General features: G+C 46.7%; 1 protein-coding gene across 3 annotated transcripts; it reads right to left on the reverse strand.

Annotated features, from left to right (window-relative positions):
• Positions 1-526: 526 nt before the first annotated feature.
• Positions 527-21,531, reverse strand: MCM5 (minichromosome maintenance complex component 5). Of its 3 annotated transcripts, none has more exons than XM_077339655.1 (17): positions 21,368-21,531; positions 20,513-20,688; positions 18,902-19,028; positions 18,677-18,805; positions 17,195-17,367; positions 15,802-15,957; positions 14,484-14,650; positions 12,495-12,666; positions 11,204-11,315; positions 10,716-10,859; positions 9,441-9,506; positions 8,658-8,834; positions 6,721-6,833; positions 4,275-4,403; positions 3,359-3,501; positions 1,101-1,228; positions 527-933 (listed from the first exon to the last, which is right to left on the reverse strand). In XM_077339655.1, the coding sequence occupies exons 2-17, from the start codon at positions 20,677-20,679 to the stop codon at positions 832-834; spliced, it is 2,205 nt and encodes a 734-aa protein (XP_077195770.1). In that variant the 5' UTR covers positions 20,680-20,688; positions 21,368-21,531; the 3' UTR covers positions 527-831. The 3 variants fall into 3 exon arrangements, with proteins under 3 accessions (XP_077195770.1, XP_077195771.1, XP_077195772.1); XM_077339656.1 differs by having other exon boundaries at positions 21,364-21,505; XM_077339657.1 differs by having other exon boundaries at positions 20,513-20,684; positions 21,364-21,484.
• Positions 21,532-22,197: the final 666 nt, after the last annotated feature.

Below are 22,197 nucleotides of genomic sequence, written 5' to 3' on the forward strand. Positions count from 1 at the left end.
CTGAGGAATCATAGCAAAGCTCTCTCTCCCCAGGCCAATGTTTCTGCATTCCCAGACACAACACTGTCTTCAGGCCATAACAAAGGCAGATATCTAGAAATACACTCCCCCCCCCCCAAAGCAAGGAAGAGCTTTAGTATCCCATAAACACTAGCACATTTGCTCTCCTGGCACCACCACTGGAGAGACACACACCAATTACTTTGCTAATTGCCAGCTAATTACTTATTGATCTGTTGCCTTATGCAAACATCAGGTTACCAGAAGGCTTTGGAGTTCACACTTCTCCAGAAGGGATCAGTCTAGAAAACAAACTCTTTTACCTTTGAGGCTAGATGCGTGACCTCAATGGAGGCCTCTTGGGATCAGCTGTACCTTACTGCACCTAACGGCTGATGTTCCCGAATCCTGAATACGTAACCGGAAGGATGGAGCAGAGGCAAGTCGAAGACGGTTTAAGATTTCCCCGGCACGTGCAACCACCCACTCCTCCCTCCCCCACCCATGGTGAAACAGCAGCCTCCTGTTACAAAACAGATATATATTTTTAATGCAACTAAAAGCCTTTGAATGTTCCAGCAAAACAGCAAGGTGACTCTTTAATGGGGAAGTGGAAACAAGCAGGCACACAAACAGAAACAAGCTTGCTCTCTCGCTCGACCTCCGTGCTGGGAAGAGTTTCTACACAGGGGCAAGGGGGTTGGGGTGGGGAGTGCGATGCAAGTCCTTCTCCCTTTTCACTCAGCCAAACTTCATGGCAGGAAACTGGGGGTGGGAAGCAAGTGACTCGAGAGGAGTCCCGGTGCCTTGGTGCCCAGTGGGGGACACAGCTCACTTGATGCGGAAAAGGACCTTGCGCTGCAGGCGGTGCTGGATCTCACCACGGCGCATCATGAGCTGCAGGACCTTGTAGATGGCATGCTCAGGGTATTTCTGGGAGAGAAGAAGCAAGAGGGCAAGAGAGAGTCAGTGACGCCCGTTACAGGAAAATGTCCAGCCCCTGGCAACCTGCCACACATGGTCATTGGGCTTGCTGAGCCATGAGGTTTGCAAGTGTTGCTTTAGGCTTACCGCTATGTCCCCCTGCCCTCCTAACTTACCTGTTTGACAAAATCCTGGATGATACTGTGCTCAGACACCTGGGAGCCTATGGCAAAGCGGCGCTTGAGCTGTTTCTCAACGCGGGACAGCATCTCCTGGTCCTCTGGGGTAGTGAAGCCTTCCACTCCTAGAGGGGAGATGCTGAGATTTAGAGACAAACATTTCTGGGCTTTTTCCAATGCTTGAAGCAGTCCTAGCTTTCATTGGAACAGGCTCTAATGCCACCAAAAGGGCAGCTGCAGTTTCCCTGAATATGGAAAAACCCTGCCAGTTATCCTGCAAAGGCTGGCCCATTGCTTGACTGGTGGCCCTTCACTGTGAAAAGCTACCCTGAAGCAGACTGGCCTTCCCATTGAGGCTTGCCAGACAAAACAGCCTTAAAAAAACAAGGCTGTAAAGCAGCCTTTAAAAAAGCAGACTGTAAAAACAAGGTCTTTAAAAAATATCAGCCCCCCTAATTTAAAAGCTGGAGTTTTTAACCCAGGCTTTTAAATTAGGGGGGCTGCTATTCTAAAGACCTTGTTATTACAGCCTGCTTTTAACCTGAGGAGTGCTTTCATCATTATTTTAGGCGGCTAAACATCGTACGCTGCTTTAATGCTCTGGCTGGAGATTTTTGTAAATGGTCATGAATTTCTGAAAGCTTTTTTACATGTTTACATATTATCATGTTTTATTCTGTTAGCTGCCTTTAGCTAGTTCTCTGGAGAGACAGCACAGAAATTATCCACATAAATAAATAAGAGCTCTACAAGCTTTAGGAAGAAAACAACTCCCCCGCCCCCCCCAAAAAAAACAAAAAAACAAAAACCAGCGAGGCCATTTCTAGATGAAAACAAACTTCCCTGATACAAGAATCATTCCCAGGTAAATGACCCCCTTCAGGGCTGTGGCTCAGTGGCAGAGCATCTGCTTGGCAGATTCAATCCCCAGCATCTCCAGTTAGCAGGAGCAGGTAGTAACTGATGTGAAAGACCTCTGTTTGAGACCCTGGAAAGCCACTGGCAGTCTGTGTAGACAATATTGACTCCAAGGGATCCATGGTCTGATTCAGTCTAAGTCTGGTAAACATGTGGAAGTCTTGCCGGGGCATTCACCGATCCTATAAATGCTTTCAGAAATACATTTCTTCAGTGACAAGTATTCTTTTTAACTAGCTTTCAAAAGGAGCCTATACAAATTGCTCTGTCCTTGACAATAAATGCGCAAACAAAAAAATGCAGAAGGCTGCAAATAGTGGCAAAAGCAAAAAAAAATTTATTTCAGAAAGTGTTTATCAAACCAGGGAGCACTCTGGCAAGTCTTCTACCTGTTCATCAGAATTTAAAGAAAATGAAGAAATTCTAGTGGTGCAGCTTTATGTTCCAATTTATTGTTATTATTATTATTGTAACTTTCGCACTGGACAATCTTTGTGTATCTTCGATTCCTGATTCTGTAAAAGGGGACTTCATGCGTTCTCATGGTCCAGCCAAGTTCAAGATTTCCTAATTGGATTAGCAGAAACTCTCCTGGGTCTCGGGTGAAAAGAGAGGCACCCTCAGCACTGACAATCAGCAATGGTTAGAGTATTAGACAGGAACTGGGGAAATCTGTGACCACATCTCTACTCAGCCATGAAGCTTGCAGGGTGACCTTGAGCCAGTGTCTCCTGGCCTAATCTACTGTTCAGAGGACAAAATGGCACAAGGGAGAACCCAACACAATGCCTGGAGCTCCTTAAAAAAAGGAATGAGATTCTTAAAATGGGGATAACCGAGGACTGTACCCAAGAGCTTATGCATGCGAACCATGCCATTGCCCAGGGAGCGGCAACCTCTCAGAAAAGGGGGAGTTGGTAAGTGCAAGGTCTCTCTCTTCACATTTGCTCTAGCTGAACCAGTTTTTGCTCAGTGCTGTGCATCTGTGTCGTATCTGAGAGGGTGCACATACACCGTCTCAACACTTATTCTTGTAAGGGAAGCCAGGAGGATCATTACTACGGAGCACACAAAGGTGGCTGAGAGACGGTGGCTTGTCCAAGGTCACAAAGGATGCTCATGTGAGAGGCAAGAGTCAGAGCTCAGAATTATTCACTACACCTAGTTTGCCAAGATCCAACGCCTACACACTTGGTCTATCATTCATGCAAAAAATAAACACACAGATCCTCATCATACTCGAGAACCATCTGAAATCCGGGGGGGGGGGGGGGGGAGCCTGCGCTCCATTCATCTATCCGTTTAGTAAGAGAGCACTGGTTCTTCAGTGGCCTCACCTGAGAGGTTGCCCGACATGGCAGCATCCAGCGTGGACACCTGGAAGAGTCGCAAGGCCTCCTCGACATCTGCCTCCGTGGCAAAAGGCTGCAGCTTCATTTTGCTGAGGGACTCGGCAATCCGCACAATGGCCTCCAGCTGCCTGCATGGCACCAATCAGGAAGCCCTTTCTTAGTAACATTCCGGCAAAGAGAAGAACAGGCGGGCCGCAGGGAAACGCTAAAGCCGCCATGAGGCAGATGCTGCCTGTTTCAAGGAGTTCATCAGCTGGAAAGGAGGGTGCTAAGCTGGCTTTGGATCTATGGCATCACCTTGGGGACCCTATTTGGGTGGCACCTTCCCCTCCCTGGTACAGAATGCTCTGGAGCATCTCTCTGCTTGAAGAGCCAGGTCAAATACAATCAGCCAGTCAAACACTGCTCATGAGATTTCTACCTCCTCCCACTGGACCAGAGCTTCTAAACACTGCCACAGTTGTTCTAAAGCAACACCCCTGTCTTGATGAACCTGCAAGCTGCCTGAGACACACACAAAGGAGCCTATAGGGCAACCGTTCTCAACCTGGGGGTCGGGACCCCTTTGGGGGTTGAACGACCCTTTCACAGGGGTCATGGCAGGGCGAGCAGCTTGGCGGGGGACGGAACACTGCCACTTTTGGCATTCATCCTGAAGGCGCCCGCCAATTTATAACCAAATTATTATAAACAATCATGAACAATGGATCTTCACACCTTTGGTCAGTTTCAGTTTAATTTCTGTGAAAGAACCCTTGCATAATTTTATGGTTGGGGGTCACCACAACATGAGGAACTGTATTAAAGGGAAGGTTGAGAACCACTGCTATAGGGCTTCCTCACAATCTTTCAGCAGTGTCATCTTTGATCCATGCCCAGGATTACATACTGCCCTCCTCACCTGACAGTAATGGGAATGTTGGACCGATGGTCGCTTTCCCTTTCATGCTGGCGGGCTCCACTGCGCATCAAGATGTAGCGGTTCTTCAGCTTCTCCGCGGCCTCAGCAGAGAGACGGGGGCCGCATTTCCTAGAGAAGGCATCGGAGAGCTCAGCAAAGTCAGGTACTGGAGATTCCTATGCCCCACAGATCTTGTAAGACATGGAACATCTGCAGCATCCATATGAGCCATGGATGAGAAACAGCTTCGTGCTTTTGGGCAACATTTCAGTGGCATCACTGACAGCAAAGAAGTAATCACAGTAGCCAGAACCACAGTCCTCAGTTTGACTGACTGGCAAACCCATATCCCACCAACCTTTGGGAGAATCCGGGCTGTGCTTTGCTGTTGGTGATTGTGAAAAGCAACACTTTGTAGAGTGAACAGTGGATGCATTTGGTTAAAGCATAGAAAGGAGCCAAGGTGGCAGCAAATGGATTTATTCCATGGGTCTTCCCAGTTGGAGCACATCTACGAAAATACGACCCGATCTCACAGGAGTTCATGTCATAAACTTGCCCATGCTGGGTATGGACCAAATAACTTAAACACTGCAGTTAATGTTTAAGGTGTTACAATAGGCTCCCATGCTGTAGAAAGGGGGTGGGTGGGGAGAAGCATTCACATTGGCAAACTAGGAACCACCTAAAGGGTGGTGGGAAGAAACCTAGCCTAGAGAGCTCAGCTCCTGAAAGGACCACCAAAGTGCTGAGACACTTCCCATCATTTATTGATTTGTCTGTTAGAGCAGGGGTAGTCAACCTGTGGTCCTCCTGATGTCCATGGACTACAATTCCCATGAGCCCCTGCAAGCATTTGTAGTCCATGAACATCTGGAGGACCACAGGTTGACTACCCCTGTTAGAGTGTAAACTGCCTTGGGTGTTGTAACCAAAAGGTGTATAAAGGCATTCCGTTAGTAGAATTTCACTAAAATCTGGACTAATTCCTATCCGCAGATACAATCAGCCAGCAAAGTCTCACAGATAACTGTTACTTCTGTTATACCAACAACAACAAAATAACCAAATAAACCACCCCATCTGCGGTCTGTGGTGCTGCTCTGAGGGAGGCCAAAGAGCAAGCTTGAAAACAGACACTTAATAATGAAAAGCTTGCAAACATAATTTCCATTTTCCTCCAAGGGATTAGGCTCTTCCACCTGGAGAGACAAGGATCTTTGATAGCATGTTGCCAAGTTGCAAAGACCACGTCATTCTCCAAGCAGTTCTGAAGGCCCAAAGCTCTAACAAACACTGGTGTTTCCATCGGCTGTGAAAAGCGATCCCTCTCCTGCAAGTGTAACCTTATAAGCGTTGGCACTATTGGTTTTCACAGCAGATGGAGCCACCTGCTTTCCCCTTCATTGTCTCCTTTCTAGTTGTTACCAGCATGAGTGCAAGCCCCCCCCCCCCCCCGTCCCCATTTGTTTCTTGATAGAATTCTGCAACTGATAATTGTCTCAAGAACAAGTACCACTGCAAATCCCCACCAGACAATTGTTAGGAAGCCTGAAACCAAGCACGGCACTCAGCTGTGTTCATCTTCCCTCTGATTTCTTTCATTTTAAACCAAAAGTGGCCTTGGGAAATTGGGAGCTTCCAGCAGAAGAACTGAGGTGGAGGGGGATTACCTTTATCTATCCCAAATCTCGCATAGCCTGTAGGCACTGGGCTTTCCCTTCTGCAGGAAGGAAAGATGGTGGAAGTTATCATTTTTGTTGCAAGATTAAAAGCAATGGGTGTGTGTGGGAATTTAATGTTGAATGTAGAACTATCTTCAAAGATGGAATGTTAGAAGAAGGCTTTAGATGTTTTATCATTTTAATTAGTGATAGCTGTGGACATTTTAAACTATAAATTATACTGGGTATGTTTTAATTGGATGATTTTTATGAACTGCCCTGAGCCCAATGTCGGGAATGTTTGAGCTGATCCTGCGTTGAGCAGGGGGTTGGACTAGATGGCCTGGATGGCCCCTTCCAACTCTATGATTCTGTGATTCTGGGAAGGGCAGCATATAAACCTAATCAAAGTAGCCAGAAGGAAGAGGCTTAATACTGCTTTGCATGCTGGGAGTAGATGCTGGGAAATACTTCTGATGGAGACCCTGCAGAGCTGCTGCCAGTCAGAGCAGGCAGTACTCTCCTTGATGGACCAGAGGTCTGACTCAGTATAAAGCAGCTTCATATGTTCAAGAGTGGTACAGCAGGGACACAACTCTTTTTCCTGCTTGCAATCTCAACTTCCTGTGCCTACTTTCGGTTCCCGCTAAAATCAGTCAGGAGAAGAGCTGATAAAACTGCATAGTGCATCACATCTGGCCCTCAGGCTACAGAACGGCTTGCTGCCTGAATTCTGAGATCTTTGCTATGCCACCATCCCCACCATCTCCAAAAGGACTCACGCTCGGCAGTAGGCAATCAGCTTCTTCAGCTTGTTCAGCTCAATCTCTCCCTCCACGGCCTGGGTCTGCGTCAGGGCATTCACATGCAGTGACATCACGTGTTTAGCCAGGGTCTGTCAGGAGAGTAGAAATACATACAAATGTATTTGTACCTAATATCCCTACTTATTCAGACATCTGTGGTCCAATTCAACCAATGTCTTGTGGACATAATAGATATATATTAACATACATTGATGATTTTTCGAGATATGGCATAACTTATCTTTTAAAAGACAAAGCAGAAACTGCAGAGTAATGGAAGAACTTTGTTGCAAGAATTAAAAATCAATTCAGAAGGAAACCTCAAGCAAAACTTACAGATAATGGTGGTGAATTTACGTCATACCACATTAAATCTAACATGGAGCAGAATGGAATGTAACATTTGCATACTATACTATATAGTCCAAAACAAAACAATTTGTGGATAACTGAAGAAGATCCAGTGAATGTGACTTCAGAAATTGGTCAGTGGAGGCATTAGTGTGAATGTACACTTGGATTTTAATGAGAGTATATTTTAAGCCTTGGGTTTTCAAGTTTAATAAATATTAATATTCATATTTACATTACATTCTACCTTACAGAGGTTTGAGCACATTTTCCTTATTTTGACAGATTCATTATATATCACCCTTTCTCAACTCTTTTACCATTGAGAAACCCTTGAAACATTTTCAACTTTTGAGAAACCCCAGAAATGGCGCAACTGAACAGAATACGGTTAGGAAGCATACCTGAGGGACCACCTATCGCCCTATGCCCCTTGCAGGGCCTTGCGCTCTGCGGATGAAAATCTGCTGGTCGTTCCCGGCCCTAGGGAAGCATGCCTGGCCTTGATCAGGGCCAGGGCCTTTTCAGTCCTGGCCCCCGCCTGGTGGAATGAGCTCCCGGGAGAGCTGCAGGCCCTGCAGGATCTTTCATCGTTCCACAGGGCCTGCAAAACGGAGCTCTTCCGCCAGGTTTATGATTGAGGCAAAGGCTGACAATATAGACCTATGCCCCCCCCCCTGGGATTTGGGATTAGGACCTGAAGTAAACACCATCAGGACCTGAAGTAAACATCATCAGGACCTCCTCTCCACCCGCCAGTAGTGGGAGAGGGGGAGTTGAGTTGCCGATCTTGCCATGTTTGGTAATGCTGGGAATGTTATTATTGTTTTAATGGGGTTTTTAACGGAGATTTTAGGATGTTGTAACCTGCCACGAGCCGCAAGGGAGTGGCGGGGAATAAATCTAATAATAATAATAATAATAATAATAATAATAATAATAATAGCTGCATACACAACCACCCGGGACCCCTCATCTTCCCACCCACTCCAGGCCCATCCTTGGCCATTTTGGAAAGGGGTGGGTAGGTTCACATGACCATATATGGTCCTACCACCCAATAAATGTTTAACAATTTTAGAAAATATATTAAAAATTAATTAACTCCCACCCATTTGGGAAACCCTTCCAGGGCCATCAAGAAATCCCAGGGCTTCACGAAACCCTGGTTGAGAAAGCCTGTTATACATCTTCATTATACTGTATCCTAATTTACTCTCACTCTCTACTTATATGTATGAACTGGTAATTCCCATTTCATTGTGTCTGAGGAAGTGTGAATGCACACAAAACCTTATACCTTGAATAAATTTCTGGGGATTTTTATATATTGTACCCTGCCACGAGTTTCTAGAGAGTGGCAGGCTAAAAATCTAATAAATATATAAATAAATAATAAAGAACAAAATGATGTTTGTCTTAAAAGTACCACTGAATTCAAACTACTTAAGTTACTGAGCTGGAGGCAGAGCACGGTCTTGCCTTTGCCATTATTGGCCAGTCCACTTGTCCTGTAGCACCCTGATCTCTCCCTTCCACACTGAGCTGCTCAGCCAACCTACCATGTCTCTCTCCTCGTTGTGCTCATCCTTGACGATGAAGATCATGTCAAATCGGGACAGGATAGTAGGCATGAAGTCAATGTTCTCATCGCCTTTTGTTTCATCCCAGCGCCCAAAGACAGAGTTGGCAGCTGCCAACACGGAGCAGCGAGAGTTGAGGGTGGTTGTGATGCCAGCCTACATGAGCACCAGGGTGAGAAAATGTTCATGTCAGGAGGAGCATGAATGGATAGCAAGACATGCGAGGCTAGTATCTGGCACGTGAAACCTTTTCTGAACTCTTGTTCTATGGAGACTGGGGCCGCGGAATAAAACTACATGATGCTCAGAACCATTTTTGGAAACCTGCCGTGCCTCTCTACATGCAAGGGAGAGCCACTTGGGCATGAGGAAGTTCCAGTCCAAGAAGCCCTCCTCCAACTGAACAAGCTTCATCTTAAAATAGGGACAATGTTAGGAACTTGAGAGAGTTTGGTTTGTTTAGCCTGGAGAGAAGACAACTAAGAGGTGATATGATAGCCATCTTCAAATACTTGAAGGGCTGTCACAGAGAAGATGGAGCAGAGTTGTTTCTGTTGCCCCAGAGGGTCAGACCAGAACCAATGGGTTAAAATTAATTCAAAAGAATTTTCGGCTAAACTTTCAGAAGATGTTCCTGAAAGTTAGAGCAGTTCCTCAATGGAACAGGCTTCCACTGTCAGCACAAATCAGAAACCAGAGAGTTTGTTCTAAACACTAGAAATACTCACACAAGGAAGCAGTAAGTCCAATTCAAGAGCTCACCTTGGCTATGGAGATGGTCTGCTGCTCCATAGCTTCATGGATAGCTACTCTATCATCCTCCCGCATCTGTTAAAAGAGGAAGAAAAAACAAATCCAAGTGTCAGAGAACTAGATTTCACATGGGGAAACCGGGCATGAAGATGAAACAAGGTTTGTTTTCTCAGACACAGGGAACTGGTGCAGAATGCTGATCCACCTGCTTAAAAAACCTCAAACCCTGCAGCCATGCAATACCAAATAAGCCCCTCACACACAGCATTCTCCGATATCTGGAACACCTGTGAGACTGATGATCAACAGAATGCAGTGGAGAACACTGAGCTATTAGCCATTCTCCTCTAAATTGTTTTAATAAAATAAAGGTTGTTTTTTTAATACTCCATTTTTGGGACCTGAAGGAGTCCCAAAGTGGCTTTCCCTTCCCCACAATGGACCCCCTATAAAGTAGCTGGGGCTGAGAGAGCTCTGAGAGAACTGCTCTGCAAGAAAAGTTCTGTGACTAGTCTAAGGTCACCCAGCTGGCTGCATGTGGATAAGGAAACCCAGTTCTTCAGATTAGAGTCCAATGTTCTTTACCCATTACACCACTAGGGCTGGAAACTGTAGGCCTATGCATTATCCAGTGGCACTGATGCTCAATCTCATCATGGTAGACTATGAAAGGGAGAGTTCCGGCAGCGAGGGGCCAAAAGGACCCAGGGTAGGCTGAAGGAGGAGGCCTCATCATCTCACCCCTCCGTACAGCCAGATAGCAGGTGGAAGCGGTCCGTGGAGGCACAAGCCAAAGAAGTTGTCCTCTCCATGCTGTACTTAAAAACTTGTTTACAAATGCAATTATGTCACATCCTGAACAAAATGGAATTAACCTTGCTAACTTGGTATTCAGCCCATGGATCCTTAACTATCTTTCTTCTCTGACTATGTAATGAAGCTGCCATATAATGATTTAGAGCATTGGTCTATCAAGTTCAGTGCCAACCGGCCAAAGCTTCCCGGGAAGAGCCCACTACCTCATCCTTTTACCTGAGGAGGCCAAGGACTGAATCTGCAGACAAAGAAGATGCTCCTTCCGTGAATTGTAGCCTCTCTGCTAACAGTTCACTGAGTCAATCATTACCATGAAAGCACTCATCCCGGTTCAGCTATGGTACCTAACACTCCTGTTTATCTTGACACTCTGTCAATATACTGCTCTTCTCCAATCATGAGAATGTCCAGCTGTCCCTTAGCCTAATAGGGAAGAGGATCTTCACTTTTGCAACTCAGCCACACTACCTTGTCAAACTCATCAATGCAAACCACGCCCCCGTCGGCCAAGACCATAGCTCCTCCTTCCATGAAGAAACTGCGCGAAGATGGGTCTCTGATCACCGAGGCAGTCAGGCCAGCTGCACTGCTGCCTTTCCCAGAAGTGTACACCTGAAAGGGGAAAGAACGGGAACAGGGGGGCAGGTTACATTTCACGGGCCAGCCAAGAAAGTGGTTTTGACAAAGCTACTTGTACTTGGCCTGCTCAGCAGCTGAAGCAGAACTCACGAAGAAGGGGTCAGCAATATTCAGTTTGCCTCCTGCTGTGGTCACCCTGTACCAGTGGTTCTCAACCTTGGGACCTTGCTTGGCCCTTTCTGCGGGGTCGCCCTGTTGCTGGCCATATCCATGCAGCAAATCCCCCCTCCCCCCCCCCCAAAAAAGCCTGACTCCTTCTATAAGAGGGGGAAAGAATCCCAGGTGGTGGCCAGCCACTTGCCTTCACAGGCACTTACTCCAATGGGTGAGCATCTTTCCACAAACTTCAGGAGCTGAGACTTGGCTGTGCCAGGGTCTCCCAGCATGAGCAGGTTAATGTCTCCTCGGCGGGTCAATCCATCGGGAAGCCTGGAGAGCAAGTCAAAGAAAGGGAAGGATGTGATTTGCTCATTACCAAAGCCACGCCACTCAAAAGGGTGCCAAGATATCTTGGAGAGAGCTAGGTGCGAGGGAGAGCAGCCTGGGACTGTGAGGACAAGGGTCCTACTTCCTCCTCTGTTAACATCCAACTTGTGAACGCCAGCAGGTGAGGACACTGGGCTATTCAGCATTAGCAAGGCTGTGAATGGGCGTTTTGCCAAAAGCAGCTGTTAAAAGCTTCAGGCTATTGGGAAGCAGCAGTGCCAGGCCAGTGCTCAATCCCCTTCTCCTGTCAGGGAGGAAGCGGCATAAGCAGAGCAGCAGCATTTGCAGTGCTATCCTACGCAGCACTCCTCGGGTTTACAACGAGTCTACACTGGGATAAGCCTGCACAGGCTTGCACTGCTAGCCAGTTTAGCGGGCTAATCTAAAAAGAGTATTGTGATGAAGACGCCTCCCACTGATTGGCCAGCAATGACCTCTGGTGCTATGAGTGGCAGAGACCTTCTCTGGAAGAGGCCTGGGTCTTCTCGACAGAATGCCTCTTCCACACACACTTAGAAATCAAAGCATGCTGCTGATCCTTCAGAGCAATTTCTTTCACATGCAAATGTAATCCATTAAGCCGTTAACATTCTATCAACTAAGCAAAAAAACCCCAACACCAAACAATTACAGGATTAAGCAGGACTGACAGCCATTTCCTTTCAGTACACACCCTGGTGATCACGGCATGCACTGAAGGCAAAAAGTTCACCATCTGAGTTCACTTAAATCCACTGCTCTAAATCTACGGTGTAAGTGCAAACAGGACTTCACTCTAAATTACCTGCCTGAGCAGGCTCTCTCCCGCAAAATGAGGAAGAGTTGGATTTTTGTTCCCTGCTTTTCAATACCCAAAAGAATTTCAAAGTGGCTTACAGTAGGCTTCCTTTCTTCTCCCCACAGCAGACACCCTGGGAGACAGGTGAGGCTGAGGGAGATCTGACAGAACTGCTCTGCAAGGAAAGTTCTAATAGGACTGTGACTAGCCCAAGGTCACTGGGAATCACTCAGTTCTCCACGTTCTTAGAGGCCACGTTCTTAATCCCTACAGCAAGCAGGCTCTCCAGACAGGTGTTCTACTTCGCTGCCTCCCATTCCCTCCTTGCTCAGTGCCTCTCATACCTCTTTCGGGAGCCCCCGAACAGCATGCAGGCAATAGCTTTCTTGATATCGGTACTGCCATAGATAGACGGTGCGATGCTCCTGGAAATCATCTCGTAAATGTTAGGCACAGAAGCAAGACTTCGAAACTCCTCTTCTTCCTGTGGAGTTACAGAGCCACTGATGCTGCGGCCTAGAGGCAGAAGAGATTCCAAAAGTGGGAATGGTTAGGACTTGCTGTCACAAGGAGGGGAGGGGAAATGCTAGTTTTTAAGAATTTTCAGCACTGCTGTGATGTCACATCTGCTTGCATTATGTATCTGTTCCCATCCATTACCTCAGTAATACACCTGCAGCTTCCTGATGTATACACCTAGCTCATTACATCTGCATTACGTGTAGTGATTAGGAGTGCAGACTTCTAATCTGCCCAGCCGGGTTTGATTCCCAGCTCCTCCTCCAAATGCAGCCAGCTGGGTGACCTTGGGCTCGCCACAGCACTGATAAAGCTGTTCCGACCAAGCAGTGATATCAGGGCTCTCTCAGCCACACCTACCTCACAGGGTGTCTGTTGTGGGGAGAGGAAAGGGAAAGTGATTGTTAACTGTTTTGAGACTCCTTCTGGTAGAGAAAAGTGGCATATAGGAACCAAGTCTTCTTCTTTTCACACATCTCATATCCATTCTTTGTGACCCTGCCTGCCCCCCCTCCTGTCATGTATATAAACTGGCCTGACAAATTTACACTTCATTGCATCTGATGAAGGGAGCTCTGACTCAGCAAAGTGTATATGCTGGAATAAATGTTGTTTGTTATTAATGCCCCACTGGACTCCTGTGTTATTTTGCTGCGGCAACCTAACATGGCTACTCGCTTTGGATATTACATATCAACTGTTGGAATGTTTTTTGAACGCTTAGATACAGAAGCTCTGGAGAGGCTGAGAGCGCAAATGCTCGATTTTAATTCAGCAGAAGCTGCAGTGTGACTAATATGACTGCCGTTGTTCACACTTCCAAGGTGACTGTGTTTTTTAACATAATTGCTCTGGGCTGTGGCTGTCATTTCAAGAGATTCCCTGCCCTGTGCTAGGTTCTAAAGCACGGGTAGTCAACCTGTGGTCTTCCAGATGTTAATGGACTACAATTCCCATGAGCCCCTGCCAGCAAACGTTGGCAGGGGCTCATGGGAATTGTTGTCCATGGACATCTGGAGGACCACAAGTTGACTACCCCTGTTCTAAAGGACAAATCAGCTCAGTACAGGTGCTGAGAATTCACCAGTTCAAGTTGCCCCTTCCCCCCACTACAAAAAGATCTTTGTTCATCAGCGAAAGCCCTCACGTTCAATATGGAAGTTGGAGTCACTGGTTAAATACAAATAGTTGTACAGATGCTCCAAATAAGCAGGTGTTACACATTTTATGCTCCATGAAACAAACAGCTGTGTAACCTGGAAAGCTGACTTAGGTAATTTGGCAATATAATGGGAGATAAATGCCTGCAAGAAGCAGGTAATAATTCTTCATCTTCCTATTTACCAGGAGGGTTCTCTAAATAAAGCCAACAACGCTTCTGAATAATGACTCTGTCTTTAAGCTTATCTGCGTTTCTGCTTCCATAAAAGAGGGAGGTGGGTGTGGTGTTGGACTCCTGTGCTCCAGGACATAAGCAAATGGGAGTTTTCCAAACAACTTTCTCCTGTTCCCAAGTTGCTCACTTCTCTGTAAGAGGCCTACTAGATGCCCATTATCCATCTCCCACAGTGGCCTACCAGATGTCCCATAAAAGCCCAGGAAATCGTGTGCAGAAGACCTCAGGCAGGCAATTTTGGCAAAGATTTGACCTGCCCCTCTGAATAAGACACTGGAGAGTCACTGCTAGTCATAGCAGACAGTCTTGTGCTGATGGAGACCTCGCTTGGCACACCTCAGCAGGGGGTAGAGGTTAAAATGAATGCTGCATGACAATCACTGAAACGAGGACCAAATCTTTCTAGGAATAGTTCTACCTGAGCCTTCGGTGTCTACTTGGATTCCCACCACACGGATGTAGGAGATTCGGATCCCCACACCAACGTTGTCCCGGCCTTTGTTCTTCGACTTGCCAACTTTCTTGATGGAATAGATGCCCATGATAGTGACCCTGTTCCCAGGGACAACCTTGTCACATAAATACCTAGAAGAGGAATCATGTTAACAGTTAGGAAGGAAAGGGGGGGGGAGATGAAAGAAATGACGTTCCCCCTTCACGTCCTCCCAAGCTAAGGACTCCTAAGATGCAAGCCGTACGTTCTGTAGAAGTGGGACAGCAGACAGAAAACAAGGACAGCTTCCAACTTGAACAGAAAGAAATGCAAGAGGTGACTGCAGCCTTCCTAACCTTGTGGGCAGGTGACCTTGCTGGAATGGTGCAGTGGTTAAGAGCAGCAGACTCTAATCTAGAGAACGGGGTTTGATTCCCCACTCTCCCACATGCAGCCAGCTGGGTGACCTTAGGCTAGTTGCAGTTCTCTTAGAGCTGCTCTCACAGATCAGTTCTCTTAGAGCTCTTCGAAGAACAGTTCTCTTAGAGCTCTTCTCAGCCCCACCCTTCTCGCAAGGTGTCTGTTGTGGGGAGAGAAAGGGAAAGGTGTTTCTAAGCTGCTTTGGGACTCCTTCAGGTAGCGAAAAGCATGGTAAAAAAAACAAAACAACAACAGATTTTCTACTACTAGCAGGGAATTTGACTAAAAGATGGTGGTCTGATTCCTTTCCATTTCACTTGAAGCACATTAAATTGCCACTGACAGTATGCCGAAACCATCAGGACAAAAAGATGTTGGCTTTTATACCCTGCTTTTCATTACCAGAAAGAATATCAAAGCAGCTTAGGTGGGGCTGAGAGAGCTCTGACAACTGTTCTGCGAGAACAGCTCTATTAGGACTGTGACTAGCCTAACATCACCCAGCTGGTTGCATGTGGAGCCGAGGCAAATCAAACCCAGCTCACCAGATTCGAAACAGCCACTCTTAATTCGAAACAGCCACCCCCCCCCCCCACTGAATTTCAGCTAACCTCTTACTTCACATGTCCCCAGGGACATGCTGGCTCAGGATGAGTTCACTGGCAACTGCAAAGAGCCTGCAAAGAGCCACCATAGATCAGAAAAGCAACTTCTAGAAGAAGAGCTGCCAAAGCTCAAGTTTGGTTTCTTTACTCCGACTGAATTCCCAGAGCCAAACAAGCAGTGCCTGAACCAACGCCAGGTGACTCGACTAGGCTCCTGTGGACACATTCGTAAATACAAGAAAAACCAGCTTAAGGAAGGACACTTAGAGAGGCCCCACCTGTCACAGTACAGCTGCATATGGCGGGGCATCTCCCCGTGAGGGACAGCGTCTGGGGACTCCTGGAGTTTCAGTGTCTGGAAGTCCACACACTTGCATTTGTCAGGAACAATGAAGTACGGGTCCAAAGGGCATTTGGTTAGGGCAGGCTGCTCTCTAAGGGAAGAAAGGAGGATGCAGGTGAGACAGGAGTCAGGTAACACAGCACCTTACTTAAACATGAAGAATGCTTTACTACCTGGGACTGATACAGCCTCTTAACAATGCAGTACTGTCAATCACAAGAAGTTCCATTTTACATAAGGGGGGAGGACAGTAACTTTCCCCAGACCACCCATGACTGCAAAAGGAGGCTCCGAAGTCCAAGTCCAGAAATCTATAGGGATGGTTTTTTAATTGGAAAATAGCAATCCTAAACCTGGATTAGCTACCAAAATGGAAAATGTGTCACTTATATTACCTAAAAGGCAGTAGATTGACCAACACTGAAAGATTCCCATATGAACTATGGTTATCTTCAGAGGCCCTGCTTCAGGGGCCCTCACCTTCTGAAGCTAGATGAGTGAAAACCCAGTACAGGGCCTTCTTCATCATGGCACCACAGATCCAGAACTGCCTCCCCAAGGAGACTGGTCTGTCCCCTTCTGTTATCGTCTTCTGCCAGTGGGCGAAGACTTTGTTTTGTTTGGCATTCCCTCGGGGATCCTTTCTTTCTAACCAATGTTTCAATAGCAATCTATACATTTTATAAGTGTTTTAAGTCTGTTTTTTTAGTTGTTTTTGTTTGTTGATACTAACAGTTTTAAAAATGTGATTTTTATCATGCATGTTTTCTATTATTAGCCACTGGTGGCAGAATACAAATTTTGAGAATACTACTAAACTGGCAAAGGCATGACTGCCAAAAGGAGACTGAATAAGAATCAGCTCTCCTGCACACCCAGGATTCTGGAAGACAGCAGCATCCAAGCAGAGGCCACTGCTAGATCCACTGCTCTCACTTCATCTGAAGATGTACAGATGGGGACACCAAACAGGTCCCCTTTTCATTAGATGCTGTTTGTTGCCTAAGTACCTCGGAGATGTTATATTTCAGTGAATTCTACAGAAAGGCACTAAAGGGAGATTTGATTTTGCATGGCCTTGACTTTGAGGACAGGATAACGGTACTTTTGCAAAGGTGGGAGTTCCGCAGAACTCACCACCAAGCCTAGTTTGAAGACATTATTCAAATGGGCTGTGACAGTTGCATGAGTTGCCTAAGATATTTTAAGGGTATGCAATGTGCAGGCCTGTAGTCCCAATTCAAATTAAGGAACACAAGGCAAACAAAAGAAGGGATGAATGAGCCACAAAGGGGGGGGGGGAAGGAACTCAGAGCTTCTTGTCTTACGTGCTGCACTTCCGCGGAAGGGAGTATCCCTCCAGCCCGGGGCGCAAGGCAATGTTGGGGATGGTGTTCCGGCAGGTGCGGCACTGGATGGTAATCCTAGTTGCTTTGGCCCTCACCGGCGTTGCAGCAATAATGATTCCAGGGATCTTCACCAGGTGCGACATCTGGTCAGACTGCAGGACAGGAGGAAATCACAGCTGCAAAGGGACTACAGAAAGACACCCTCCCGGACAAAGCAGTCAGGGCCATAGGCAAGCCATCCCCCAACCCCAACGTTATTTTTCTTAATGAGGCATTCTCAATTTCTAACGGGAAGGAGAGAAAAAATAACAAAGTATGAGAAGGGCTCCGTTAGATCAGACCAATGGCCGACCGAGTCCAGTTTCCAGCTTCAGGCAGTGGGAAGCCAGGTCCTCCGGGAAAGTCAATAAGCAGAGCGTGGAGGACAAAAGCTGTCCCCTGCTGCTGAGCCCCAGAAGCAACTGGTGCTCTGACCCAAGACATTTACATCAAGAAGAGCCAGTTGGCTTCATTTACTCCAACCAGTGACCTGGACTTACACATCATAAAAAGAAAACCCTCAGGGTTCACAGGCATGACGATTCTGCAAGGCAGCTTCACAAATGCAAAGGGGACACCTGCAGACCCACCATGTACTGTACAGTGTTTAAGAGGAAGACACCAGACTGGGTACTAGTGGAAAAACAGGGAGAGAGAGAAGCGCCCCAACAGCTCACGTGGCAGGATTATTTGGATGCACGGAACAGAAAGCTACATGCACGTGATCCTGAACAAATTAATGCAGAAAGAAGCTCTCATGAGCTCAAAGGGGGTCTGCTTCTAAGCCAGTACACACAGCAGTGCAGCAGGGGGGAAAACAGGGAGACAAGACATGATGTCTTTTTTCCTTCCGATCCTGTGAGACTTTCTTATTTTTAAAAGCTAAGGTGGATAAGAGAAGCAGAGAACAGCTTGAGTCACTGTCTCCTGTAGAGAGGACTTCACAAAGAAGCCCGCTCCACACTGAGCAGAATGAAGCCTCATGGCTGCATATATAAACACCCCCCTCATTCTAGCTTTATACCAGTGAGAACTAAGGTATTCTTTTAGAACAGTAGCTTAGTGACAATCTGATTTTCTCCTACTGCACCTGAGGTTGCCTAGATAACACCCCCCCCATCTCTTTTGAAGACTAGAGATGTTTTCACTCATGACGCTTTACAGCAATGCCAGTACAGTCATCAGAGGAGACGCTAACCCACCACCAACCAAAACAGAAAGCCTTAACACCAAACACCAAACTTCCTGCACTGTAGGACAGGGGCACTTCACTGTAAAACGAGGACAAGGAGGAGCAGGTTTTTGCAGGACTGTAACTGTGCATTCACTATTGTGAAGCAGGTCTATTGGTCCCCAGACATTCCTTCCACGTGCTCTGTTGCTGCTCCCCTTCTCTCCTTTCCCTAAGTGGATCCAGCTCACCTTGAGGCTACGGATGTTGGATGAATTGGCATCTGATTTCAACATGACTTGGATGTCTTGAAGGGTCTCCTCTCCTTCCGGACGGGGACGTGTTACTTCATCAGCTACCTCTTTTGCCGCTTCCTCTAGCTGGGGAGGGAAGGACACAACTGAAGCCATCAGAAGCCATCACTGACCCCCCTCCCCAAATGGACCAGTTAACACCTCACCCTAGGGAATACATACCAGCTGCAGGTTCTCTGCAGGCTGCTTGTACAAGTGGTCTGCCAGGTCTTCATCAAAGCTTGCCAAGTCCTCCATCTCCACCTCAATCCAGTACTCCCCCAAGTTGTAATGACGCTTGAGCTCATCTCTGAAACACAGCGAGGAAAGGGGGACAGATGAGCAAGGGGGAGAAGAAAAGCAAGAGAGCAACACCCAAGGCATCACTGTCATGCACGGCAACAGTTCATGCCTCCCTTTCCTTTTACAGACTTGTCTTCTGCCTTTATAACCCACTTGCTGTATTAAGGCATTTTCATGCCTAAGCCAGTTCTCTGTTGTGGTTGTGGCAGATTTCTGAAGGGCTATTTATAATCAGCAGAAGGTTGGGGACACATAGTGGAAAGACAGTGAGTCAAGCAGTGTCCCATTTGGGCTGCTGCAGGGTGTCCAGCATGGAGCTGTCTGGGGAAAAATATTCAGAAACTTCTACAGGTCCAGAAGGCACCCACTCCTTTAGTGCAAACAGCTTGTTGCCTTCATTCTGAAACATTTTCACTGGCTTCAAGTTGGCTTCTGCATCCAATTTGAAGGGATTAAAAAAGAACTCCACCATTGTGAATACTCTGGGTCAACAATTAGGGATTGTTTTCACTCATGGACTCCCCTTCTGGGTGCTTGAAGCCATCTCATGAGGTTCAGCTTTGATGTCCTTGCCTACAGAGGTAAGTATGAATAGCACTGTATTTGTCTTCCCAGCAATACCCCCCCTGCAAACATTACCCAGGACAAGAGTGGGGAGAAAGCCAGAGATAAGGAAGACCAAGGGCTCAGCATTCCTTCTATATTTTTGTCTAGGGGGGGAAAGGACTATGACACACCTCATCCGTGTCACGTGAAATGTTTGGTGTTGTGCATTATATACTGGAGTTGATTTAAATTTTTTATTGTCAGCCACCTTGGGGTCCCACTTGCAGATGAAAGATAGGCAAATAAAAATCATTTATTAAAAATAAAAATTAAAAATAGGCAAATAAAAATAGGCAAATAAAATTTTAAAGTTCTTTGCATTTCTTCCCTGTTCTGTAATCTTAGCTCTGTTGCATTGTTAATTGGAAGTCTTACACTATATTTTATTTATTTATTTATTTGGATTTATGACTGAATTGCTACTTTTGTGATCCACCTTGAGACTTAGCAAACAAATAGCTGTGCTACAATTGACATTAATAAAATACACATAACGTATTAGAAGGACTGTAGCTCAGAGATAAAGCATACACTTGCATGCAGGATGTTCCAGGTTCTGAGATGTCACAGTAAGTGTAAATCGAATGAATGAATAAATAAATTCCATCTAGCATAAATCCCATCTCCAAAAACAGGCACTGGGAAACATCTTGAAAAGCTGCTCCCATAATACTGAACTAGACAGACCAATGACCTGCCTCAGTGTAAGGCAGAGAAGTACATGCTGGCTGACAGCATGATAAGTGTACCTGGTCATCTGAATGAGTGTCATAAGGTCATGAAGTATGACAAAGCTGCTTGGAATGTAGGACAGAAAAGTGGCAGAGAAGCAGTTTCAATAAATAAAATGCTAAGGGGGGGGCATTTTCAATGGAGAAAGGGCACCTGTATTTGAAAATGAAGCCAGTCCGGTCAGTTCCCACCCGGTATTGTCTGAGGAACTCTTTGAAACGCTTTTGCAGTTGGGACTTTCGGATTTGCCCTTCATCTGCTGCAGGCTCTCCACCAAAGCTGTCACTGTAGAAGATGCCAGGGTCGTCAAAGCCAGACATGGTGACTCACTGGGTAGAAGCAAAAGACAGGAGTAGCAAAACAGACACAGGTATTCCTTAAGACTTAAGATGAGCCAGGATCAGAGAAAGTACAACTGGATACACATATCCAATTTGCCCAACCCATCACCAACACGAGACAAATCCTGCTATTTAAGGGAAAAAAAACATACACCAGCTTTTCCACTTTTCTTTCCAGCGCTTCTGTGGCCTTTCCCCTCTTTTTGTGGTCTTACTTTTTCCCCACTCTGTACCTTGGCAATGCCTGGTGCACTGTTTTTAACAGAACCATAAACAAACCTAAGCAAGTGTCTGCTATGTCAGACCAAGTGTTCATATATCGCTCCAGATGTTCCCAAAGCACAAAAATCACCCGCTGTCCCTTCCCAGCACCTAGCATTGAGTTGTAGATGGCTCTTTTTATTTTTTGAGGGGGGGGGGGTGAATCCAGAGGGTTAGCTGTACCCCTGCTGCTGCTAAACTAAGGACTTGACAGTATTATTCTACAATTCCACGGAGTGGAGCCCACTTCAGACCGCTTCTTCAAATCCCACATCAGGGCTAATAGGTCACTGACAGACTCCCCACTCCCCACAAAGACCTCTGAACATTACAAACACCCCCCCTCTCCCCCCGGTCGATACTTCAAGAAACGCCGGCCCCGCCACGGCCAGTCCCCCTCACCTGCCTTGGCAGCCGCAACCTGGAGCTTCCCCCCGCCCAAGGACAAACTCCCCTCGCTTCCGGAAAGAACGGCGCTGCTCGTTTTCGCGGGAAAAAGTGACCCGCAAAACTTTCTCTCCCGCCCTTCTGTCGCGCTCTCTTCGCTCCCATTGGTCTAGACTCTCAGCGAGACTCCCGATTGGTCTCCGAATGTAACACGTCTAAACGCCGCTCCGCCAAGACCTGAGCCGAGAGAGGACTGCGCTGTCCCGATTGGGGGAGGTCGGGGAGGTCCCGCCCCTTTATTGACTTTCTTAATGGGGAGCGGCCTTTTTTGGCGCCAAAAGTTAGGCGGCGTACAGGAAGGGCAAGGCTTGAAAGGAGGCCTGGCTGGGTCTCTGGCCTTCCGACCTCTCCCTTTCCTATAGGGACGCAGCTGCAATAATTATTTTCCCCCGCGATTCGCGACTGCCTGTCGCTTTTAATAACAGCACGGTAAGGTAGCGATTCCACAGGTGAAGTTTTCCCCTAGCCTAGGACGAATGCAATGTTAGGGAAAGGTGAATGTATGGGATTCCTGCCTGCCCCGATGTTGAAAAGCACGGGAACCCTGCCATGGGGGAGGAAGACAGCATATGAACAAATACACAAGGCCCTGCTTTATTGTCGTACATTCCAGAACTTAGTTTGTTGGGGGGGGGGGGGAGAGATTTTGGATTCCTTAACCAAAAAATTACGCTTACACTGATTGAATACTAATTTTGCGGTTTGATATGGACACATACAAGCATCCACATGGCACCCCACTTTAGTGTCTGTGCCCCAAATGTGATCTTTTTTAAAAAAAAGATTGCT

The sequence above is a fragment of the Paroedura picta genome, chromosome 5 (genome assembly GCF_049243985.1).
Source record: "Paroedura picta isolate Pp20150507F chromosome 5, Ppicta_v3.0, whole genome shotgun sequence".
Classification (NCBI taxonomy): domain Eukaryota; kingdom Metazoa; phylum Chordata; class Lepidosauria; order Squamata; family Gekkonidae; genus Paroedura; species Paroedura picta.

What these genes read in the sequence shown, in the direction of transcription:
- MCM5 (XM_077339655.1), bottom strand. Translation starts at nt 20,679, where the DNA reads ATGTCTGGCTTTGACGACCCTGGCATCTTCTACAGTGACAGCTTTGGT. An exon ending in CTGCAGAGAACCTGCAGCTG is followed by an intron (nt 18,806 to 18,901) that starts GTATGTATTCCC and finishes TTCCCTCCCCAG; the next exon opens with CTAGAGGAAGCGGCAAAAGA. An exon ending in AAAGATGCTCACCCATTGGA is followed by an intron (nt 10,860 to 11,203) that starts GTAAGTGCCTGT and finishes TTCCCCTTTCAG; the next exon opens with GTGTACACTTCTGGGAAAGG.